Raw genomic sequence first — 24719 nt, 5'->3', positions numbered from 1 at the left:
TGCTGTGGTGATCATGAAAGGAAGCAGCCAAAAGAAGACGAAAAAGAAATAGAAACTATAAATTAAATGGATATTGTGAAAGCTGGGTGTAAATATAAATGCACAAGTTCGTGCTGCATGCAGGTGTGCGTTTTGGAGTCTCCTTTCATTACTCCGGCAAAGCAGGTGGCTACAGAACACCTCAGTGTTGTTTGACAGCCATCAAAGAAAACGAAGAAATTCTGGAGTCTAATGCATGAACTTTTTTTTTCTTTCTTTTTTTTTTTAATGGGGCACGTCAGAAGAAAAAAAAAAGGGAGAACCACTGCTCGAGCAGCAAACCCTGAGCGGTACACTGTGGGAATCCCTGCAATTCCCCCGCTGGCCTGCTGGGGCCGCTGTTGACTGTGAAGTGCAGCACGGACGCCATCTTGAGGAGACCCCGATCTCAGCGCTGGGCTGGTGACAACACGCTCATCATGACGGGATTACTCACTTCCAAGTAAAACGGCATCAGTGTTGGGTTGCAGGCGTTGAGCGGAGAGAAGAGGATCTGCCTCGGCGACGGTTCTCCGCTGCAGGCTGTTTTTAGAGCGAGGCCGCGCTGTAACCCGATGGCCGGCTAGCTGCTGTGTGGATACGCCGCGGCCTGCTCGGGAGGAGGAAGGGTGGTGACGGCGCAAAATGCTTCACCGCTGACTCCCAAACAGACAGTCATCCTGCCCAGAGACTCGCTGCGAGTTGGTCAACGAGCACGATGCACCTATAGATTTCTTCGAAAAGGAAAAACGCTCTGTACTTTCAGATTTAGCTTTTATTTATCGCTGTGTGAACGACCCGGACCGCCGTCTTGCGTACCCTGAATCCCCAGCCGGAGACATGTCATCCAACTGCACCAGCGCAGCGCCTATCAGCGCCAGCAAAACCAAGACGAAAAAGAAGCATTTTATAGGACAGAAAGTGAAATTATTCCGCGCCAGTGAGCCCATACTCAGCGTTTTAATGTGGGGTGTCAACCATACGGTAAATACCTGTGCAGTCTGCCCGTGTGCTGTTTGTTTACGCCGCTGTTTTGATTTAGCTAGCATGCTAGCTTGTTAGCCAGCTACCTTCATCTGTCAAGCCAGTTTTGATGCCCTGTAATTGATCCTTTTCATGCGTGGACTCAGCCAAGTATATGACACTGTACTTGGGCTGTAATCCAGCCGTTTTCGTGCAGTTAATAGCGGACTGCTGCCGCCGCGGGTGGCTGTGACTGAAGCGCGAGTTTTGCGGGGATTTTATTCGGTTAACTTTTGAGAAAACGTGCATATTTGTGATACGTTTTGCGTTTGTATGCGTGTGTAAGAGAGAGAGCTCATTCAGTGAGCTGCCATCGTAAAATGTGTTCGGTATCTCGTTGCTGTATCGTGAGCTGTTGCTGTAAGTGCGTGCAGGCGTGGGGTGGGAGGGGTGTGACAGGCAGCCGGAGCAGCAGGTTACACAGATTTTCAGCTCCACACAGCTGCACACAGCTGCTCACAGCAGCCTGCCTATTGTTCAAACAAACGTGCTCCTGAGACTTGCGTTTGCAGCTACCGCACTCCGCGCCTGCGTCCAGTTCGCTGCAGTTTACTCCATCACATCATTTCACTATAAATAGAGCAGAAAATCTATCGCATTCGCTTTTGGACGAGGCTGCCTATGCCTATGAAAAGCTCAGTGAAGGGGCAGATTGGACACCAGTGATGGATGGATGGAGTGGGCTATGCACCAGCAGTTTAGTCCTGCCTGCTGTGCAGGGGCGGTTGCACTCTTGCTTGATTGATGCGCGGAAAAACAACCCCCTGAGGTGTGACAGAAGTTTTTTGGAAAAAATTGTGCCGACTTGGGGAACACCTGGTGCTGAAATGTTGCTTGGTTGACACACGAAGCTGTCATTTCTTCCCGGGGTCCTGTTTATTTGTGCTCCAGTCATACTTGATTGAATTCTTCATTATTAGACTAACAAAACACAAAGTCTAACAGGTAGTAACAGAAGGGTTAGGATCCCTGGGAGACTGAATATCCCACTTCATGCTATTTACATGAAGCGCCTGTGCCTGCCTGGAATAGCAAATAAATGCACACTGCTATGGAATTAAGTGAGCTGCTAATGATATGGCTATCACTGCAGCATCTCCATTATTCAGCTGGTGAACTTTGTGTGTGTGTGTGTGTGTGTGTGTGTGTGTGTGTGTGTGGGAGCAGCACACAAGTCTTGACGATTTGAGGTGTGGGCGGGAAGCCGATTCAAGACATCAAACAGACTTCTCATCAAAGCCTTCGTCTTGCACTCAGAAGTCGTATGCATTTTTAATGGAGCCTGAGCTGTGATGCTGCAGGATTTACTGTTGCTCTGCGTGTGAGGCGATGTGAGACATCACCTGTGTGATGTTATTAATCCCCCAACAAAACTCCTTCACTGACACGGACGCGCGACGCTGATCTTTAAAAGACAGCGTGAGCTGATCTTGATTTTCTTGCATCACATCGGCGCACACGTAGGGCCTCCGGTATGAGGAAGCTGTCAAACTGGATTCTCTGCATGTTGAAAATCTGGTTTGGAAACTTTGATCGTCATGGGCAAACACCTCTGTCAAATTGAAAATATTGGACTTATCTTTGGTGGCTTGAGGTAAGACTGTAGCGTGCTTTTTTTAAAATTAGAAATCAGCAAGTAAAAGCTAATCTCTGCGTGTGATCAGGTAGCAGGAAGTGGTATGACCTACAGCTGATACCAATATTTTATACTAACATTATATTCTCTCAAATATAGATTCAGTTTATGGTGGGCAGACATACATGTACAGCTCTTTGAGCAATTTTGTAAGTTTTTCCTCTGCAAACACATTACTGATCGGTATGAGTGCTAGCTTCTTCAGTGAGTCTCTCCCCTGCGGATGACGTCCAGCTCCCCCATCTTGGACTGCAGTGGTCTGAGTTGTGCTCTGCAGCCTTGGTGAGATTGTTGTAGCGGTGCATGGTTGTGTTTACTGCGCCCTCCAGAGCAGGAGGAGGACTATTGATGTGAGCTGGAGTCGAAGAAGTTTGAGCTGAAATATGTCCAAACATCCACTGGAGGGGAGGGGATCATGTGGGCGGGGAGGGCTGGGGTGAGCTGAACTTTTTTTTTTTTTTTTATGACTCAAACTTTATTAGATTTTAATATTAAAACAACAACAAAAAACAAACAAACAAAAAAAGAAGATAACAGAGTGGACATTCCAAATCACAACAACAAAACAAATTGAGAATCGAAATAACATAAATACACAATGATGCTAATATTTCACATAGACCCAATTACAGCTATCCTATTTAGTCCGACCTTAACTACTTTAGCCGGATACGTCACTGACCTGTATATGAAAAGTAGTTAGCCCATTTGTCGTTATAGTCGTCCAGTCTATATGATAATCTTTCGTAAGCTGCCACTTGTCCCAAAGATGTATACCACTGAGAGAAGGTAGGAGTCGATGAGGCCTTCCACTCTTTCACCAACAGCTTCCTCTCCAGCATAATAGCTGTTTGTACCCAATGAGCAAGAGGAGTAAGTGACTCAAAGCTGAAGGGTCTCCTAATACGTAAAGACTGTTCATAAATGGGACCCCTTGACCTACAGCCTTCTCTACTACGGTGTGAATATGAATTTAATAATCTTGGACTTTGACGCACCCCCAAAGCAAATGTAAAAGTGTGCCACTTCCCTGCTGGCACTTCCAGCATGCATCGTCAGTGGCTAGACCCACCCTGTGCAACCGTGAGGGTGTCAAGTAAACTCTATTTAAAATCTTAAATTGGACCAATCTTGAACGCAATTCACGTGACATTTTTTTCAGATTCCTAAGAATGCCATTCCTCCGCTGGAAAGCTGAGATTTAAGTCCATTTCCCACGTTCTTTTGAGTGTTAGGATCAGAAGCTAATAAAAGCATTTTGTAATAAGCTGATGCCTCTTGTCCACGCCCGAAGGTTTTTTTTGATTTCCTCCAGAAAGTCGCAGCTTAAAGGGAACTTTGCGGATAAACCAAATGTGAGCTGACCTTTCAAAATAAGAGCAAGAGGATTGTCTTCCACTAAACTGAACACAGGCGACGTTGGCACTTGATGGGTTCAAAGAGGAAAAAAAGTTACAAAGTAACCAAACATTAATTTTTCTGTGTGACGCAAAACTAAAATTAGACGACCTTTAAAACGTTGATCGCAGCGTTTGAACTTTAAGGAAGCACAAAATTGGTAACAAATTTCAGCGTCTAACGTCCCATAATCATCAGCAGAGCCAGTATCAGCTGATTATTTGCGCATACCCAACTGTGCTGTTTACTTCCAGTATGAGAAGAACTTATTTCCTCTAAACGGCAGCACCGTGACTGTGTGCTGTCCCTTTGCATCACTCTATAAAGTGATTTATGCCATTTGCAAGGTTTTTTCCGAAGCTCATCGCTGCGCTTTTGCTCCGGATGAGTTTCAGTAAATGAGCCGAGTGTCTGGAGGCGCAGCAGCAAGAAAACCTGCCTGCGTGTTCTTTGGTCCCCGAGTTAATCACTGTCAGAGATTTGAAACGGCTTTGAAACACTGAGCTGTGTTACAGGTAGTCGTGGCTTTGTTCTATAAATTAACCTGCACTACTCACTGAGTACTTTGTGTAGGAGTCTGTTTTTTTTGCTTTTATTTTTTTGGTTTTGTGCTCAGATCAAAATTGCAAAAGCCAATATTGCTCCCTTGGTTTGTGTTATTCCTCAGTAATCGTGCAGTCTGTTTGTTCAGCTGTTTGCACTCTTCTTCAGGCTCTTTCCTCATTTCTCTCTCTCTCGTTCTCACTTCCCTCTTTCAGATTAACGAGTTAAGTAATGTGCCTGTACCAGTGATGCTGATGCCAGACGACTTTAAAGCCTACAGCAAGATCAAAGTGGACAACCACCTATTTAACAAGTAGGTACATCACAGCTTAGGCGCAGTCCGTAATCCACGAGTAAACAAACGTGTCAAGGCTCCAGCAGGGATCAGAACACCTTCTGATTCTGATAGACTGACTCCTCATAAAAGGACTCTGCGAGTCTGCTCGCTGGTCAGAGATTGCAGGTTGTTCCTTTAACTTTCTGCAAACATGAAATCCTTTCAGAGGTAAAAAGCAGCCCTCCGAACGCCTCGTATCTGAATCCACGGTGAGGATGTTATTGCAGGACGAGGTTGCATTTAGACACATTATTGTTGAACACTTTAAATCATCCTCACTGCAAAGTACCAACCTGGGAACATTGAAACTCTGCACTGTTTTCTTAACCCCTGCACGGCTGAGGTAGAGAAACGTGTCCCACGGCTGAGCATGCAGGAGTGGACAAAACAATGTGGAATTTAAAAAACATCACTGAAATATAGCCAATGCTGCCCCAAAGATGAGTCACTTTGTTGCTCACATTTAGCGGTGTTTTGCACCCCCACTAATGACTTGTGTGTAGGTTTTTGTTTGTTTGTTTTTGAGCGTTTGACTCATTATTAAGGTGCAGATGGTTTGGTCTCTTTGCTCAGGTATGCTCGTGCTTGAAGCGCTGCCTGAGCGCTTTTACAGATGCTGTTATAAAATGTATTTTGTACAGTCGATCTAAAACAGCAGCAACTTTAAATGCCGAAAATCTTTGTGGTATCACATATAGGGCAGGGCGATATGACCAAAAATATTTATCACGATATACATTTGAAAATTTGCGATAACAATATAACTGACCATATAATTGACACTAGACAAAATACTTTACAACTCCACAACTTTATTAGTGCAAAAAACCCCATCAATGTATTTTCACTTAAACAAGCAGCTGTTTTTTTATGTGCATTAAAGTTATATAAAAAATTAACAGTGCAAATTCCTTGTTGACAGTTTAACCAAAAGGCATTTCCAGTGGAAACTGGTCGACATATTCTCAGCATAACCATGTATAATATCCACAAAACTTAAAAAGAGGTTATACACACACAATACCGTAATATTATGTTGAAGCACAGTACGTATCACTCCGCGAGGTGATACGTACTGTCGGAGCCGTAATGCTCCGACAATCCATCGAGCGGTGCGGCTTCGTAGCTTAGCAAAGTCGTACTGAAACATCTGACAGATTTTTGAGCGCCGTGTACATAAAATCGTTTCGAGGTCAGTAAACACAACCAGAGTTCATACATAAGGCACACGGGATTATAAGGGGCACTGTCGATTTTCAGAAAAATCAAAGGATTGATTTTAAGTGTGCCGTATTTTCCAAACAACACGGTAATAACGACGGCACGCTAGCATGCGCTACCAAAAATAGTGCTTTGTTGTGTATCTGACGGACGAAAGCTAAACCAGTTCCACACCACTGAAGTTGCAGCATTTTAACAAACCAGTTCTGGTTCATCCGTTTCATTTAACGATCCGCTTTCGCTCTTCTCATTCTGCGTCGTCGCCATGTGCGTATGTAAACATAGGCAGTGCGCACGCGCGTTTTACCCATATTCTATCGCGATATTTCATTTTCCTATCGTTGCCCAAAATTACACCGGTATTACCGTGAACGGTATGATATAGCCCAGCCCTAATCACATATTACATTATATGCAGGTTATACTACAGGACTGGTTGGTTTTAGGGAATAAACATTGGCCAGTATCCTTCACAGTGTCGACACACCTCACCTGGACTGGATCCATTGTTGTAGATCGATCAGCTGAAGGTGGAGCCTTTAGCCCCTTTTCCATTAGTACCTACTCGTCGGCTCGGTTTTCAGGGTTTTCTTTAAGTGATCGTACTTGGTACCAGATTTTTTTGCACCTACTCTGCTCGGGTTCCACGCAATCCGACGTGATCCAAAAGTGTGACATCGACAGACTGCATGCCACCGATTGGTTAGTCAGTGTCGTGCCTCGATGAGTCATGAGTGTCGTTTGCGAAAATCAAACCCAACAATGAGGGAAATGGCTAAAAAAACCAAAGCCGAGTCTGACGTAAAGCCGACCGAGCGGCAGGTGTATCGTTACCTCGATGTTCAGCCTTCGTGTCGTATGCTAATTGTGGGACACTTGGCCGCGTTGCTATAACGACCCCGTGCACATTCGGTGGTACTAGATTGTAATGGAAAACGAGTCGATTCGAGTCGATCCGAGTCGTGTTGAGTCGATCCGAGTAGGTACTAATGGAAAAAGGGCTTTTATCGCGAAAGCCACAGATTGTATAAAAGATGGACTCGGACGCCGTGATCTCACTCGTTGGAGAGTCTGTACCGCACAGCAAGCCTTAATTTTATCCTGATAGTTGATTAAGAAATGCTTCAGAAAGCACCAGCAGCACACGCACACAGAAAAGGTCCAGTTTGACTCGGAGTAGCAGAGTTTTGCTCCAGCAGACAGAGACCGGCTCTAACTGCTTCTATTAATCACAGTGCTAACACCCCTAAACCGCAGTATCCAGGTGGATACGTTACAAAACCTCACAATATTCAGAGTTGTTAGAAAACTATCCATAGAAGCTGAAACTGGTTTTCATACCAAGGTGTAAACATGCTTAAATTTGGAGTCAAAGTTCAACCTGTGTGGAAATTTAAATTCAAATTCAAATTTTATTTGTCACATACACAGTCATGCACAGTACGATATGCAGTGAAATGCTTAGACAACTACTCGTGACCTAAAGAAAAAAAGAAAAGGCTATGAATAAGATTGGAAATAAATATGAAAATTAAAAAGGGTAAATTTAACTTGGAAGGAATAAAATAAAATATAAAAATGAAGTTAAAAATGAAATAACTGTACAACACAAATTAGAATGAAGGGTAAATTTAACTGGGAAAGAATAAGATAAAATATATAAATTAAAGTTGAAAATAAAATAACTGTACAACAAAATACACAATACACAGTATAGAAATATATAAGAATGTATGAAGAAATATAAATATAAATATATATATATATATATATATATATATATATATATATATATATATATATATATATACACAATAACAGCAGCTGTACAAGTATTAACTGGAAATGAGGAATATAATGTCCAGTGTTGTGCAATCCACATTATTTAGTGTCTTGTGCAGTGCAAATATGCTTAAAGTGATTTAATTTAGCAATTTAGCAGCGGCACATGTAAGTGTTTCCCAGCAGGAAACTGTTCTTGTGCGGCGCAAACAGTAGAAAAGAATAGATGTAAGAGTGCAGCGGTGCGTTGAAGGCTCTTTAGAGGAACTGTGACTTTTGGCACTTCCACATTGGCTCCATTTCTTTGCTCGGGGTTGAGCCTTCAGTGGAACTAAAATGAATCAGTGTGTTGTTTTGTTTCTTTTTTCAACATCAGCGAAAAAGTTCAGAAGATCTGAACTAGTTAAGTTTAGTTTCACTTTATTTACTCAGGAGAGCTCGTTTCTCACTTATAAGCTGTAAACTGATGGTCCATATCCCAGTGTATCAGCTCTGCAGTGGTTTCAGTGTGAGAGCAAGCAGTGCAACATAAAGAATATTTGATTTGTGGCTGCATTAGTAACCGCATCACATTATACACGAGCTTTTTAAAATCTATTTTTTTGTTTGTTTTTCATAAGTGATCAGAGCAATAATGCTGTTGAGATCTTTACATTTAAATCAGTTCGAGTGAGTTCACAGTGCTGTACTGCAAATGACAACTTCACACGATCTCTTTGTTCAGTCCGATTCCAAAGAAGCAGAAATAAATGCAACAGCGAGCAAAAAAAAGTTGAAGTCAGTGATTTTTAATTCCTCGTTTGCGTTTGTGTTGACTCTGTTCGTCTCTCCTGCCAGAGAAAACCTGCCTAGTCGCTTTAAGTTTAAAGAGTATTGCCCCATGGTGTTCAGAAACCTGAGGGAGAGGTTCTGCATCGATGACCAGGACTACCAGGTGAGACCTCAGACACTGACGCACAAGCAGAAATGTTCGTTAGCTCTCACAGGAGCTTAATCCACCTTGTTGCGTTCGGTTTGGCAGAACTCTCTGACCAGGAGCGCCCCGCTCAACAGCGACACCCAGGGCCGCTTCGGCAACCGCATCCTGTCCAGCTACGACCACCGCTTCGTCATCAAAACCGTGTCCAGCGAGGACATCGCTGAGATGCACAACATCCTAAAGAAATATCACCAGGTAGAGGCACCGCTGCGAGGAACTGCAGAGCCAGACTTTTGTTGTGATTCATTATCCTAATATCGAAACGTGAGGAGAAAAATTCAGGAGCATCAGTTTGTTAAATAATTTCTAATCTAGATTTTAATCTAAAGATAAAGAGAACCTGTTATTAATCTATTTTCTGTCCATGTATTGTTGCAGAAATGGTCGAGGTTTTAAATAACGAGGTCGGCGTTTGTACAAGTAATCCCTGTGATTATTTAGGCGGCTCTCGCTAAGCCACAGATAATACGCACAGTAAAATGCAGTCATATACGCACGGACAGAAGATTAAAAACCAATAATTCAAACATGTTGTAAAACAATTGGCTTGTCAGTTTAAAGCCAGGCAGGGCTGAAGCCTGTTGTCAAAAAATCTGGTGTGACTCAGTGGTGACGAATAAAAGAAGAATAACACAACAAATTAGGTGAAACGCCCAGCTTCGCTTTTTACCCCTCGGCCGTAAAAGGCTGACGGATTATTGCTGTCGCCCTGCAGGGCGGGCGGAGTGGACACAGGTGTGTGAACGGAAGAATGAAACGACGTAGGAGTTTCAAATTGATAGCACAGGTGTTTATAGACGCCGGCAGTATTTATATTTTATGACGTCATAGAGAATCTAAAAGTTTAGGGACATATCAGCCCCAGCAGATCAGGAGGAAATGAAGCCAGAAGTAGGAGGAGCTAAAACGGATTGCTTGGATCTGCAGCATGGCCATAAGATAAAGAAGGATTATTCTGAGCTGTGAATTGTGCAAAGCTAGCTTAGCAGAGTCCAGGAATAAATGCGTGGCGCTGGAAATGAGCAGAATAATTCCCGTCCCAACACGGGAAAGTGTTGCCTTTTAAAGTTAGACACAGAAACGAAGCTGCGCTCACTTTTAATCAGCTTGTATTCTGCGTGCATTCGATTCCTCACCCCCACACTTCCTGTTTCTCTCTGCGCTCGCCTCCCCTGGCCGTCTCCAGTTTATAGTGGAGTGTCATGGCAACACGCTGCTCCCTCAGTTCCTGGGCATGTACAGGCTAACGGTGGACGGGGTGGAGACGTACATGGTGGTGACCCGGAATGTATTCAGCCATCGGCTCACCGTACACCGCAAATACGACCTGAAGGTAGGTAGGCTGGCTACGCCGCACATCAACACAAGTCTCAGCATCCTTTTAGAGTGCTTTATGTAGCATCCCTGGCTGAATGATGGTCTCTTATACTGATGCTTCACAGAGGTTTTATTGGAAATGTTTTTATTGAAACATTCAGTGAAGACACCGTCAGAGCTAGGAGCAAAACAAAACCAGCAATATTAATATTAATAACATCAAAGGAAACAAATTTCTCCTGCTCATATATAGCATATACATCAAATTTACATCACTCAATTCATTATATCACCTCACTAACTTACAACTACACATAAAGGTCAAGGTTAACAACATAAACTCTATTAAACAACATTTTGATTGCATGTAACTTATTCCGTTAAAGGAAACATTAACAAACCTTGTGCCACTGTCAGCCAGGTACTAATTGGCAGAGGAAACGTACATATTTTTCACTTTAAGGCACACTATTTACCATATCCTAAAAGAAACGTTACTAACAGCCCTTGAACGGTTTTGCGCCTTTCAAAATAAAAGCATGGATTTCAAAATAAAACCGAAGTACCTTTCAAACAAACGTAAAAATATCTACCAAATTTAAAGGTCATTTACACTTTACGCCACATTTACGGTCTCGCATACAATCATGAAATTCAGTTTCATAATTTAGCTTTCATTTTTTTTTAAACTTGAGGGTTATTTAACAATATCTGTTAATTTAACCACTTGTGGTAAATGAACCGGTTCTTGTAAAGTGCGTTTCTACTCTGAGCACTCAAAGTGCTTTTTACAACAGGCCTCATTCACCCATTCATACAAGCTTTTTTTATGCTTAAGTATTTTCTGCTGGGTGTTAGTATGTTGCCCAAGGATATTTGGCATACAGACGGGAGCATCGGAGATCAAAACACCAGGCTTCTAATTAGTAGATGACCTGCTCTACCTCCTGAACTTTTTTTTTTCTTTGGCAGTAAAATATTTTTAGACGATAGATCAATTTCATATAGAGGAGTCTCCTGGGAACGAAAGCACTGTTTGTTCCATGCTCGTGATTATACTGGTATGAAATGCCTTTCCCTCCCCACACACAGCAGATTCTTTGACCAACACATGCTGGGTTAAAGAGATAAACGAGTGTCTCTGCAAATACACAGGAGACCCATCTCATTTCAAATCAGACCAACAGCGAGGAACATCTTCCCCCGAATCATGACAAATTCTCAACTCACTATGAAAGCAGCATAAAAATATAAAACTATTGTGTCCAAAGTGTTGTTGAGATGCTGAGATGAAGCTACAGTGAGGGAGATTAAGTGTAATGTTTAACTGATAATGCTGTTTTGATTAGCAATCCTGCTGCCGATCGTTGTTCATTAGCGCAGCCCTGAACGATGAAGGCCATGACAAAGAGCTGAAACACTTCAACGCAGCTCAGTTGTCTTTATAACTTCTGCTGTTGCCATCTTGGTGTTTTGAAACCGGATGTGAGAGCGAAAGGTCCATCTGAGAAACTGCACAATCATCGATTAACGGCTTGTGACTAACAGCGAAGCCATTAAGAATACCCCAGATAATCTTTTTTGGCTCTTAAAATGACAAAAGCTTAGTAAAATGGAATTAATGATCTGCTGAATAAGACTTAATCACATAAACTCGGGAAGGATTTTTACTGAAGTCACAGAGAAAGGAGGCTGTGGGACTTTTTACCATCCACTTCCACACAAGCTGGAGTCTATTTGGAACCAAGTATCGCCCCCTGGTGGTCAGTAAAAATGGCACGGTGTCTTCATCTTCTACTCACTTGTCTGTGGGTACAATAAATATCTAAAAAACAATAAAGGATTCATCACAATCTGTGCAAAGGTGAAGAAATAATTGATAATTTTTCTTTTAAGGAAGTATTTTTTAATTGAAGGCCATAATTTATAAACTTTAGAAATAAATGTAATTTTAAAACATCCAGTTTCTGTTGCTTTTGGCTTTTCTGTAACTATTAATCAGACAGATCCCTCGATATTTGCATCCCTGATTGCTACCCAAGGATTGAACTAGGTCTGTATGAAGATGACTAGCTCACTTCTTTAATCGGTGCTTATCGGCACACACCTCCTTGCATGCCGGTATCCTCAGGAGAAAGCATCTTTGTGTTTCTAATACTGACAGCTGAGTGCAAACAGGGAATATGCTAATGCTTCCTCTGATGTGACTCGCTCACTCTATTTTTATTCTTATTTTGCATCTTTTCTAGGGTTCGACAGTCTCAAGGGAAGCCAGCGACAAGGAGAAGGTGGGCTTTATTTCTGTGCATTGATGTCTGCTGACACGATGGGATAAAAATAGACGGCCTTAGCTCGCCCCACAAGCAAACCTGTCACACTGCTGCTAAAATTAAGTACTTGTATGTAAGCAGATGCTGTCAGCATGATTTGACTTAAATTTGTGTATTTTCTCTGTCACATGGATGAATGTGAATGTTATGAATATGAATGTTAACATCAGTGCACGCTGAAAGTCAGCAGCCGATGATGTAGGTGGGCCCCGGCACCTCTGAGTTTTTCATTAGCATTTAAAAACAGGTTCGGTTTGAATATAAAACACGGCTCCTGCTGCAGCTTCATAACACCACCCCCTCTTCTCTTCAGGCGAAAGAGCTCCCCACTTTCAAAGACAACGACTTCTTGAATGAAGGCCACAAGCTGCAGATAGGAGACGACAACAAAAAGTACTTTTTGGAAAAGCTAAAACGGGATGTGGAGGTAAAAACACACATTCAGGCTTTCATTGTTCCTGCTCTGGAATGAAACCGTTTCACCCAGCATAAATACTGAGATTGTTTTTGTTAACAGGCTCCCTGCGCTAAAACGTTACGCATGAGTAAGCCTAAATATAATTTATTTTTATTGATTCGTTTATGTAAAGTCTGAACTCCAGTTTGGATCTTTTCTGTTAATGCGCTCTCATTTTAGCTTGTAGCACTCAGATTCAGGCTCTACAGTTAGCGTGTTAAATGCACAAGTTCGTGACAGGATCATCAGGAAGAGACAGAACAAGTGTGGTTTGTTTCGAAGGGTTGCCAAGAGGAAGGTTCTGATGCTCTGTCAGCGTGGTGGTGCAGGGGTGATCGTTTGATCTTGTTTTACAGCCGCAGCACATGAGCACCATGCAGTCATTGAGTGGTCCGTGAACTCTGTATACCAAAGTCTTCTAGAGTCATTGTGACAGGACAGTGATGCTCAGCAGAGCAGCAAATCTACATCAGACCTCAGTCTGGTTGAAATGCTGCACAAAGAGAAGAGAGCTGTAGCTAAAGAAAGGATGTCAGAGACGGATACAGCCATACAGAAAACTCTTACTTCAGCTTATTGTTGCTAAAAGTGGTTCATGAGGTGTACTTAATTTTCCACATGACTGCATAAAGCCTGACGAAGACTTTTATTTTCCCTTGGCTACAACATGTATTTCTAAAGATAAAAAACTAAAAGTTCAAATCAGCCTCCTCCTGGTATAATCAGTAAATGTTTCTTTCTACGCTCGTTTCTAGGGATGGGTATCGTTTAGGTTTTATCCGATACCGGTGCCAAACCAGTACTTTTGAAACGGTGCCGGTGCTTAAAGAATGGAGAACACAAAATTGGTCCAAAAACCTCTCATGTTCAGCTGTTTTTTTGTAAAAAGATAACAATGTTAGCCTTTTCTGCAGCTATGGGGCATATATGGCATCACTCTTGGCTGGAAGCAGCTTAAACAATGGAAAAGACACAAACTTTGTCCAAAAACCTCTCATGTTCAGCTGTTTCCCACTTTTTCTTTGGTCATTTTAGCCTTTTTGGCCAGGGTGAAGGGAGTATCTGCCATCAAACAAGAAGACAGCCGCATGTAGCTATGATGATGTTTGCTAGTTCACCTTACATGCATTAATGTAATAACGTGGTTAGCCTACTCAACGTAAATTACACACGTACAACATTAAGCTACTCACGCAGAGAAGAACGGCTGCTGCTGCATCATCATCCTCATCATTTCTGCTACACTGGCAGGGCTAGGGGCCAGGACTCTCCTCTTCGGGTTTTTGGGGGATGTTGCAAACTCCGGGTCCGATAACAGGCACCACACCCACAGTAGATGCGCTCGGTGTGAGGTCTCGCAGCAAGCTATCAAATACGACGCATTTCTCGGCTTTTAAAAAAAACACTATGCGTCGCCAGGTAAACTAAAAGTTCAAATCAGCCTCCTCCTGGTATAATCAGTAAATGTTTCTGAAACCTTACTGTCTGTAAACGCTGCATGCCTCACTTATTTAACCATCACATGAATATTTTAACAGCTGTTACTTGAAATTTAATTTGTCAAATGATTCCAAACGTTAGTCTGAAAGACCGGAACGGCGACCGCTCTGTGATGCAGAGGTTTTGAACCAAGTGTTTCCTGTGTGTTTTAGTTCCTGGCCACTCTGAAGATCATGGACTACAGTCTCCTGGTGGGCATCCACGACGTGGAGCGGGCGGAGCAGGAGGAGATGGACGTGGAGGGCACGGGGGAGGACGAGGAGTACGAGAACGACGGGATGGGAGGAGGCGTGTTAACGGGCTCTTTCGGCACGCCTCCCGACAGTCCCGGCAACCCTCTGAACTGCGGCGGGTTTTTCGGCCCCGGGGAGTTCGACCCCTCTGTGGATGTTTACGCGATCAAGAGCCATGACAGTGAGCGCCGCCTTTAACACGAGTGTTACTGAAATTCGCAGCCAGCAGATTAACGCCGTCTTTTGTTTGTTTTAATCAAATCTCCTCGTGGCGTTCTCCGCAGGTGCTGTGAAGAAGGAGGTATACTTCATGGCGATCATCGACATTCTCACACACTATGACGCTAAGAAAAAAGCTGCACATGCTGCCAAAACTGTGAAACATGGGGTGAGTGTTAAGATTAGCGCTCTGCTCGTCACCGGCTGTTTGTTTTGCTGCTCAGCCGCGTGCCGCCGTAAACACGGCGAGACAAAAGCTGCCCAGGCGTGGCCGCGTGGACTGAAAGCCTTTCTTTCTAACCAGCACCTCCTTCCTGATGACGTTAATCACATGGCGCGATTGATCGCCGCAGCCTGTAGTCTAATGTCTCTGTCATTTAAAGATGCTTTTATAATTATTATCGCTTTGTCTGACACAGTCGCCGTGGTAACAGATTTTGTGTGTGGTTTTCCCTGAAAGGTTTGTTTTCTTTCTCTTGAAATGTGTGTTGCTGTGTACTTTATCACGTGTCACTTCATCTAAATCGTGTTTGTTTTTTTGTTCGCAGGCGGGGGCCGAGATCTCGACAGTGAACCCGGAGCAGTACTCCAAACGATTCTACGAGTTCATGTCCAACATCTTATCGTAAACATCATCTTCCAGTCCAGCCAGCTGGTCTCTCCCTGTCACAGATCTGTCAGATGCCACGCCCACGCGCGCACACACACGCACGCACAGACACACACACGTTTCTCTCCTCCCTCACCTCAGTGTAGGTCAGTCTCCCATCGTTAAAACTAAACCACCTCTCCTCAGCATCAAGCCTGTTACCCGACTCCACCTGTGAACCCCTCACCGAATTTGGTTCCTGGTATTCTCCCTGTGGTGTTTTTCTTAAAAAAAACAAACAAACAAATAAACAAACAACAAAAAAAAAGAACCTGCTCTCCTTCAGCCACCTTGTTGCTCCTCACGCCAGCACGGAAACTGTCTCACTAATGCCTTGAATGAGTGTGTCAGCTTCAGCAGTTACCAGTTCGTTAGTAGAGTCTCTTTAGTTTCTGTTCATGTTGTTGTTGTTCCTATCATTTCTATTAGACATACATGCACACATGCAGCACACATGCAGCACACACGCAGATGAAGAAAGGTCTGATTGCATGGCAAACTCTTCGACAGTCGCCATCGGGCTTCTCTCTCGGTAACAATTCTTCTTTTGTTTTTTTTTTTACAAGTTCTTCTGATGGATTTGGAACGACAGGGCGATGAACACATGAATATATAATGGTGTATTAAGTAAAAGAATGCAATATCAAAAAAAAATGCATGGCTGACTTGTACATGAGACTCCACCAGTTGAAACATCAAACCACTGAACTTGGCATCTGAGTGTTACGACTAAAACTTTTTAAAAAAAGGAAAGAAAAAAAATCCGTGTTTGAATGTTCTGTTGCCATATTGTTTCTGAATATTTTTCCAATTTAACCGTGAACTTGGTGGAGGTCGGTCAAAGAGGACAAAAAAAAAACAAACATTCACTTTAAAAAGGGGAATTCTGCAGCAAATACTTGTTTTATTACCATAAGGATCATTTTTATATCTTGTTTACATTAATGTAGCAACTTTGTGTTTGTATACAGTATTGTTTTGTTACCAGCAGACATTAGGAAAAAAGGTTACTTGAAAATGATTCATTGCATATTAAAGGGAGTTTTATCTTGTTTTTGTGGTTTGGCTGTGCTTCTTTCTGCTTCTTGGGTCTCATTTGTGGCTTAGGTGGGTAATGGATTACATGTAATCTGATTACTATACCAATAAGAACTATTAGTCCAGACTGCATTTATACTAGTGAATCTATTATGCTTTTTTTCTTATTGCTATACTGTTACAAACTTTACATTAAGAAGCTGTTTTGTGAGCGTGTCCAGAGGCCAGATGGGCACCATTAATCCAACATGCTGTTGGATGGCAGGTGAAAACTTCCTGCCTGATTTTGACTCTGGAACCAGGAAAAATTCCAGTTTGCTTTAAACCCAGGCTGCCATCCCAACGGTCTGGGGGTCATTTGGATGATTTTGGAAAATGTGAAAATTAGGAGGGCAAAGTATTTTTGTTTTGTCAACTCTACAGCCTTCTTCCATGCCCTGTGGGTCAGCTGAAGTAAACTGTTAAATGACAGATTTTCTTTCTGTTACATAACAGAAGTGTTCATGTTTGAGTATTTACTACATGCATATAAAAATCCAGTAGGTTCACAGTAAGAACGGGATATTTTTGTGAATTGGCATGAAACGTTTTGGATTACTGGGCAGTCTCTGCATTTTTTGTATGCATTTCCTGTGATTTACTACAGCAGTATTTCTTTTATAATGTGGAAAAAAAAATTGTTGAAACTGCACTTTTTGTAACTTGGGGATTAAATGTGTACTACTTTAACAAATAAAAGTTTTTTTTCCTTTTTTTATAGGTAATGGCTTTACTGGTCCAGCCCTCTTGAGCTCATATTGACATTATGTGAGTTTAATATTCTGTAAATGGCATTTTTAAGGGGCTTGTTTTCTTTCTGTGCTTTTTCAACATCTTTCCCACTGGTGCCTTAAACTACATCGTATTCTGTGGGAGACTTGTGTGCTCTTGGTGAGCTTTCCTGGAAGGTGTGCCTGATTGGATTTGAACCCTCAACTGCTACTTCCACTACACATGAAGTATCAAGGGTGAAGGTTTGAAGGAACAAGTGGCACAAATATCAAAGGTGAAGTCTAAACTTTGTGGTTCACCTTCAATCCTTAAAAATGTAATTTGTTAGAGCATTTTAACAACTCAAAGATTCACTCAATCAGTTTGTGATTTCACTTTGAGGCGTTGATTTCGACAGTGAACTCGATTTCTAAGGTTAGAAGCGATATTAAACAAGATCCTCCAACAATGACATCGGTCGTGTTTATTGTTTAAACCTAAGTTCATTTATTGAACAATGCGAATGAGGAAAGAGACACAATACAAGGATTTCTTATTATTTTTGTACAAAATATCTGAGTTAATGATGTATGAAGAGAAGGAGCTCTAGTCCATCCTGGCCTTCAGGGTTCGTGTGGTGATCTTGTCTTTCTCACTGCCAGACAAAAGAAAACAGCCGTCAATCACTGCAGACTCCGCCCAGCAGCTCTGCGCTGTGCTCAGCCCCAAAATACATACTTTGTTATGTTCGTCATGTGGACTGACTTGTATGCACGTAACTGCTGATTGGGTAACACTTCTACAGATTCATCTAACCTTTTCCTACTTCTGGACTGACCTCAATGACCAACAACCCTCTGAACTAAACAGACTGAGCTTTCAGGGAGGGGTCAAAACACTGCTGTAAACCAACGGTGTGATTTATAGCAAAGAGGAGGAGAGGGGAAAAAAGGTAAAGCCATGCAGGAAAGGTGAAGAAATAAATGAGGAGTATTAAGAGGGGAGACTGAGGTCTGTCTCTTGGTTGCTTAGTTACAGACAAAGAACAAGCAGCATAGAAATGATGGATCTTGTGGATGTGTACCACCACTATAAGATTAATTCTTCTCGGACCCCTCATTCAGGGAAAGCCCCACCTGTTACACCAGCCATGGCTGAAAGACAGTGTGGATGCAAACCTGCACGCCATACTTACATGACATGTACGACGACTCCCATGCCAGAAACTGCATCTCGATCAACTGCATTCAGCATTGCCTGGGAGATGGTCTCAAACAGATCATCCGGCTCCTGCATGACCAGAACAAAATTCAAATCAACACTCAGAGAAGAATTACTGCGTCTTTAACCACCATGTTGCGTTTAAATTCCTTGGATGTTGAACAGTGTAAGTTAAAACTACAGATATTTAAATTTTTAAAAAAAGAAAAGGTAAGCTCACTAACAATCCTGCAGACATATCTGAACACAAATAAACTAAACCCAAGTACAGGTGGTTTCAGGTTTAATACTGACCATATCCGGCTCCCACAAAGATTCACACATGCCGTACATCTGCTCCGAGCAGGTGCCGCTCACAACAAAGTCCTCTGTCACCATGGGGCAGCCAATCAAATCCAAGGAGCAGATGAAGGGTTCAAAGGTTTTAGGATCTAATCCGGCGATCACAGGCTCGATGTAGTAAGGCCCAAACCTATTGAGAGAATCAGACATGAAGAAGTGTCCAGCATTGCCACATTCGCATTAACCCTTTAAGACCTACCATAGAACCAAGTCCGCCAGAGCTTATATTATATTTTTACATGCTGTGGAGCCATTTTTGGGAGCATTTCAAGTTGATATACATCAATACACCCATTATAGCCCAAATTTTAATAATATGTATGCATTAAGTGCATAGTAATTACATAAATTGCAAAAAAGTGCAAAAAACTACAAAAAAATTGAAAATCGTTTTTGTTTTTTTAACATATATTTCTAGTTAGAGAAATTTAAGAGGCTTATAACTCAAAACTGTAAATACAAAAAAGTTGCACAAAATAGTTTCCCACCACAGGAAATTTATTTTGAGTGTCTTCATAGTTTTATTTTTGAAATACACCAATTTCTATACACTGCAGGAAAAACAAAAATAAATATTATAGTGCAAATTTGCAAAAAAGCAGCATATGCATCAAAATAAACTATTTCCAGCAGTGCAATATGAGTCCTAAGCATCCCAGAAACCACACAGAAAGTCATAAAGTCAAACATAACTTTTAAAAACACCAGTATAGGCTCATGAGGCCCTGATGGTAAAAAACTACACTTCCGTGAAAATGACGTCACTTCCGGTTTCGGGCAGGTCATGGCGGACATGCGATAGTTCGTGCTGATGGACGTAGGAAGTATTACGAACAGCTGATCGGCTCGGCAAAGCGTGTTTCTGGAATATTATGTTTTTGTTGCTGCAAGTGGTTTTTATGCAGTTTTTGCAAAGCTATATGTGGAAGGAAACTGTGACCGAGGACAAGCTGATGGCATAAGATGGAAGTACAACTCCTCCAGTTTCACATGCAAAAAAAATTATTGCGCTAGCTTACGTGGTTGCAGAGCTACTGGGATTTAAAAATAGTTATGCAAAACAGAGCGTGCCCGCTCTGACCGGTTTTAAAGGGTTAAAGTACTGACTGGACCGAGCTCAGACTCCAGGAGTACGTGGTCCAATAGATTGTTGTGCAAGTATAAACACAGAACACTACTGAGGTGACCTTTTGAGTTCATTCTTCAAACAAACTGGCAGAAACAAAAGACAAATTAGTATTCATGCTTTCGGCAGTTCAGCGTACTCACCTCCTTTCATACAGCAGGTTGGACACCATGCTCATGAAGGTTTTGGGTTTGATCTGGCGACCCTCCTTCAGCTCATACAGGTTGAGTCTGAATTTAAGCCTCTGGGATCTGCAAAAAGGGATGGAAGACAAGAAATCATTAGACCACTGATCTGTCCTGATTCAGCATCAGAAATGAGTTCAGTAAAGTCTGTTACTACCATCTTGTGCTATCAAACACGAAGACTGTGGTAATTAAATTTGGGTGGTTTCACACTCAATGTTTAGTCTGGTTAAACTGGACCCTGGTTAATTTTTCTCCCATTGACATGACTGTAGTTATTCCCAGGTACAGGCTGAGACAGCAGGAACAAACCCTTTAGGAAGAGCTGCTGCCAAACTGTTAAGATGTGATCATAAAATACACCAGCAGCAGGCTGAGAGATGATCCAGCTGTGTCAAATATCACATATATTTAACATCATTCAAAAAAAAAAATTGGTCTCCAAAGTGAGGGTGTCTCATTTAGTTAAGACTCCTTGTGTGCAGGTGGATGAGAATAAAACATGAGGAAAGGAAACCGAAAAATCACTTTTTATCCTTGTATTTCATTTCTTTCAACATATTTTGCTTCACTTCAAAGTTTCAGAAACTGAGCTGAAAGTTTGCAAACCAATGAGCTGATTCCAAGCAGAACAAATAAAATAAAGGCATAAAAAAAGACATTTTGAGAGGACGAGATTCCCACTCACACTGTCTGAACATCCGTCGCCAAACCAGCCAGCCCGATGTACAGCCTGTCTCCCATGGGGAAGATCTTCTGGAAGTCTGTCGTGACCATCTGGGCCTGAATGCCAAACCTCCGGTCTGCTGCGATCGCCACGCAGTTCTTCCCCCGCATGGCCATGACGGCCCCGCCATTATATGACATAATAGACTGGGAGAGGAGAAGAGGATGGAGGACAAAATGGATCAATCACCCGATCAACCAAATCTATAAAAGGGTCACATCACCTCAAATGACTGGGGTCATCAGATTTGCCTGAAGATTTTTTGGTCCAAAGTTTGGATGAACATGAATATCTGAAAAACTACTAAAGATAAAAGTCTCACATTTTCAGTGTATCCTCTTACCATAAAACTGAATCAGGGGGATGTACATGCTTAAAAACTGGGTATCAAAAATGACAAACATGTATACAGCATGTATAACAAATCAATTTCTGTGTTTTAGTTAGAATACCACCAAAAAAAAGTCCTGGATTTTGTTCTATTAGGATTAGACCATCTACTGACATCTACTGATGTTGTTTTTGTGGTATAACTTGTCATATTTGTATTTTCTCCCTTTCTGTGTCTAAAAAGTATCTAAATGTATTATGTTTTTTTTCTGTAGAAATAATAGTCTTGACTTGGCTACAGTGGAAAAATAGCGTTTATTTAATACATTATAAAAGCAAAAGCAAAACGTATACTGACTAAACAGAGATTTTTAACACCAAAAAGTGTAACTCTCACAAGAGCTACCATCTTACCACATAAACAGTAAGAAAGTGTGCGAAAAATTGCATGTATACATTGGCAATTCATGAGGTTTTCTAGTGGAGAACAGCGCTCCTGAGATGCAGGTTGCTGATGTTTGCTTCTGACAGCAGCTTTAGAAAATCCAGTTTTAACTGTTTTCATCGCTTTAAATTTTAATCTGTCAGTGTCTGTTTAATCTTACAGTGTCTAGTGAGCTTTGGCTGAGACTAAACACGCTGACTAGCGTTGTAAAACACTGAAACCGAAGCCAAAAAAGTGAGTTAAAAGAACAATCCTGCACAAAATTCAACGCTAGCTCAAGAGTAGCAGGAGCTAAGCATTTAGCTTTCAGGTTTTCTCTATTTTTATTCTCCAGAATCGATAGCTAAATTATTCATTAGGACATTACCAGTAATTAAATAATGATTTACTGTAAAACTAACTTCGCATTTTCCTCAGAATTAATTCAGATGTTACCGGTAGGTAACTTTAGTGACCATGCTAAAGATGTCTGATGCTACCGTTGTTAGCTCAAGTCTCAGTTAGCCTACAAACTCAGTTTAATATAATTTTTATCCAACCAGCCGCGCGGACGTTAACTTATTTTTTAATGTTCTTACCATTGTGAAGGCGCTGGTTTAGATTCCTAACTGCTAAAACGGACAAACTCTGCTGCTTCCCAGCTTTGTGAATGATTGCCGTTAGCTTCCGACAGTGACTACACGATTTAGAAACACGAGATCACACTAACGTATCTACATACGTAACGGTAGCCTTCAGATATGATTGGCTGACATCCTCGTCAATGTGCGACTGTGATTGGGTGAGAAGTGCAGCGTGACCAAAGCGTGCATAGTTTGGTAGAGGCGCGTTGAAGCGAAATTGAAACACAGCGGAGCGGTAAGGTAGTTTAAAACTGTGCTGTCACTCCCCTGATTAAAAGATTACATTTTATTTGATCATGAATGAGAAAAAAATAATAATAATCCACTGTAATTACACGTGTACACTCACTTCATGTGACACAGCCACCATATAATAGAGAGAGGTCAGCTAATCTTTTTTATTTTTTATTTTGCCATACAATAACACTTTTGCTGCTCATCATACGCCACATAACCTGCAGAACAATTAATTCCAGCTGATGATAGCTGCCATAAGGTGAAAGCAAACACATGGCCTTACTGGAGATTTATGCTTCAGTTGACAATCTATGCTGCAAACTACAGCATAACTTGACTTTCCAGGAAATCTAACTACACCTTTGGCGGTCGCAGCCCACAATGAATAAGAATGGCACCAATAATGATTTAATATAAGGACTCACAAATGTCAGCAAATTCCTGGAGGGAAATTCTGAAATACCAGACTAGAGAGGAGGTAAAAAGCAGTGGAAAAACTTGAGGGACAAATATGTTTGCTCTTGAGAAAACGCTGATCACACCGGGATCCAAGATGGGGAAAAGCCCCAGGATTTTATTCGTATCTGCCGTGGCTGGCGCTGTATATAAGACACAAGGATATGACCACACAGTAATTAAAACATAATGCAGCAGCAAAAGCATGAATGCTGGCAACATCAATGGCCTCTACAAAGATTCCTCACAGAAGTCGAAAGTTGGGTTTTTGATTTGGCTCCTGGGACTTGAATTAGTGGAGGGGAGAACAGGTAAAGCTGTATGTGTTACACTCTTAGGAGCTTGGAAAGAAAAGCATCTGGACTTCTTTTATTGAAGATGTTTCACCTCTCATCCAAGAAGCTTCTTCAGTTCTAAGAGCGATTGGTAGAGAGCCTCAGATTTTAAGCCCTATGTGAGTGTCCCCAAGAGGGTCATGGACTTCCTATTGATCCTCTACCTAATCATACAAGCCAAGACCCACTGGTGTGGGTCAAAATCAGACAAGTTTTCAGGTGAACCCATTGTGAAACCTAGCCCGCCCTATCATGTGATTTCCTGAGGTCAAATGGCCCAGGATGTTTGTGGGCATTACGGCTTCCAGGAAGGGATCTCAAAACTGGATTATAGGTGGCAGGCAGTTGGTGCCGTAAGCCACCGCCTCTGTTCAAAAATGGTCATTCACAGTGGACATAGATGCTTCTTTCACTCCTCTTTCAAACCATCTGTCTTCTCCAAAATGTGAACATTGGCTTCCTCGAAAGAGTGACCTTTGTCCTTTAGATGGACAGCCGAGTCTTGTCCCATCGAGGTGGCTCTTCTATGTTGTGCCATGCATTTATGAAGTGGCCGTTTGCTCTCTCCAATATGGAGGTCTGAGCATTCCTCGCTGCTGTACAGCAAACACTATGTTGTTAAGTTTGTCTTTGGGATGAACCCATTTTTGTCTGAGTGTGTGGCTGGGTCTGTGTTAAACAGCAACTTTCAGAAAAGAAAAATGATGCAAGTACTGCTACTGTGTCTGCTGAGCTTCACAGAGTGCTCTTGATGCTGTTGGTCCACTAATGCAATTGTGACAACCATTATGGTTTGCAGTGAGATACAGAACTTGGGTCTTAGGGAGCTGTTAACATTTTCTTGGTTAGTTTGCATGAATTAGCTGGTCTGTGTGTGTCTGTGAGATGTGCTTATACAGCTCATTGACTAAGCTAGTTAACTATTATATAGTTACATAACTGCTTTACTTTGATTTCAAATGAGCTTTACCATGCTAATATGTTAGCATGGTAAAGCTAACATATTAGCATGGTAAAGCAGTGTGTGAATGTGAGAGTGAATGAATAATGGCATTGTAAAGCGCTTTGGGTGCCTTGAAAAGCGCTATATAAATCCAATCCATTATTAATATATTTATTTTGTCACATTTTATTCTATTTCCACTCACTTCATTTGATCTGTTTGATGTTAACTTTCAGGTGCTAAGTAAAGGAATTTCCCCACTTCAGGGTATACAAAGTATATTTTCTCTTAAATAACAGTCTATGATCAGTGACGAGTG

The 24719-nt window shown here is 41.9% G+C and overlaps 2 protein-coding genes across 2 annotated transcripts; one reads left to right on the top strand and one right to left on the bottom strand.

The window, feature by feature from the left end:
• The first annotated feature begins 399 nt into the window (after positions 1-399).
• On the top strand, positions 400-17418 carry LOC102778819 (phosphatidylinositol 5-phosphate 4-kinase type-2 beta). The gene is made up of 10 exons (XM_006799619.3): positions 400-1002; positions 4834-4931; positions 8796-8892; positions 8980-9132; positions 10124-10270; positions 12504-12542; positions 12898-13011; positions 14694-14955; positions 15059-15162; positions 15542-17418. The coding sequence occupies exons 1-10, from the start codon at positions 859-861 to the stop codon at positions 15620-15622; spliced, it is 1239 nt and encodes a 412-aa protein (XP_006799682.1). The 5' UTR covers positions 400-858; the 3' UTR covers positions 15623-17418.
• Positions 17419-17897: 479 nt separating this feature from the next.
• psmb3 (proteasome 20S subunit beta 3) lies at positions 17898-22539 on the bottom strand. Its single transcript, XM_087842174.1, has 6 exons — positions 22385-22539; positions 20993-21177; positions 20263-20370; positions 18946-19123; positions 18626-18720; positions 17898-18085 (listed from the first exon to the last, which is right to left on the bottom strand). The coding sequence occupies exons 1-6, from the start codon at positions 22385-22387 to the stop codon at positions 18037-18039; spliced, it is 618 nt and encodes a 205-aa protein (XP_087698300.1). The 5' UTR covers positions 22388-22539; the 3' UTR covers positions 17898-18036.
• Positions 22540-24719: the final 2180 nt, after the last annotated feature.

Source organism: Neolamprologus brichardi, chromosome 6 (genome assembly GCF_056152115.1).
Source record: "Neolamprologus brichardi isolate AB-2024 chromosome 6, ASM5615211v1, whole genome shotgun sequence".
Classification (NCBI taxonomy): domain Eukaryota; kingdom Metazoa; phylum Chordata; class Actinopteri; order Cichliformes; family Cichlidae; genus Neolamprologus; species Neolamprologus brichardi.
This window is presented reverse-complemented; position numbering and strand designations above follow the sequence as displayed.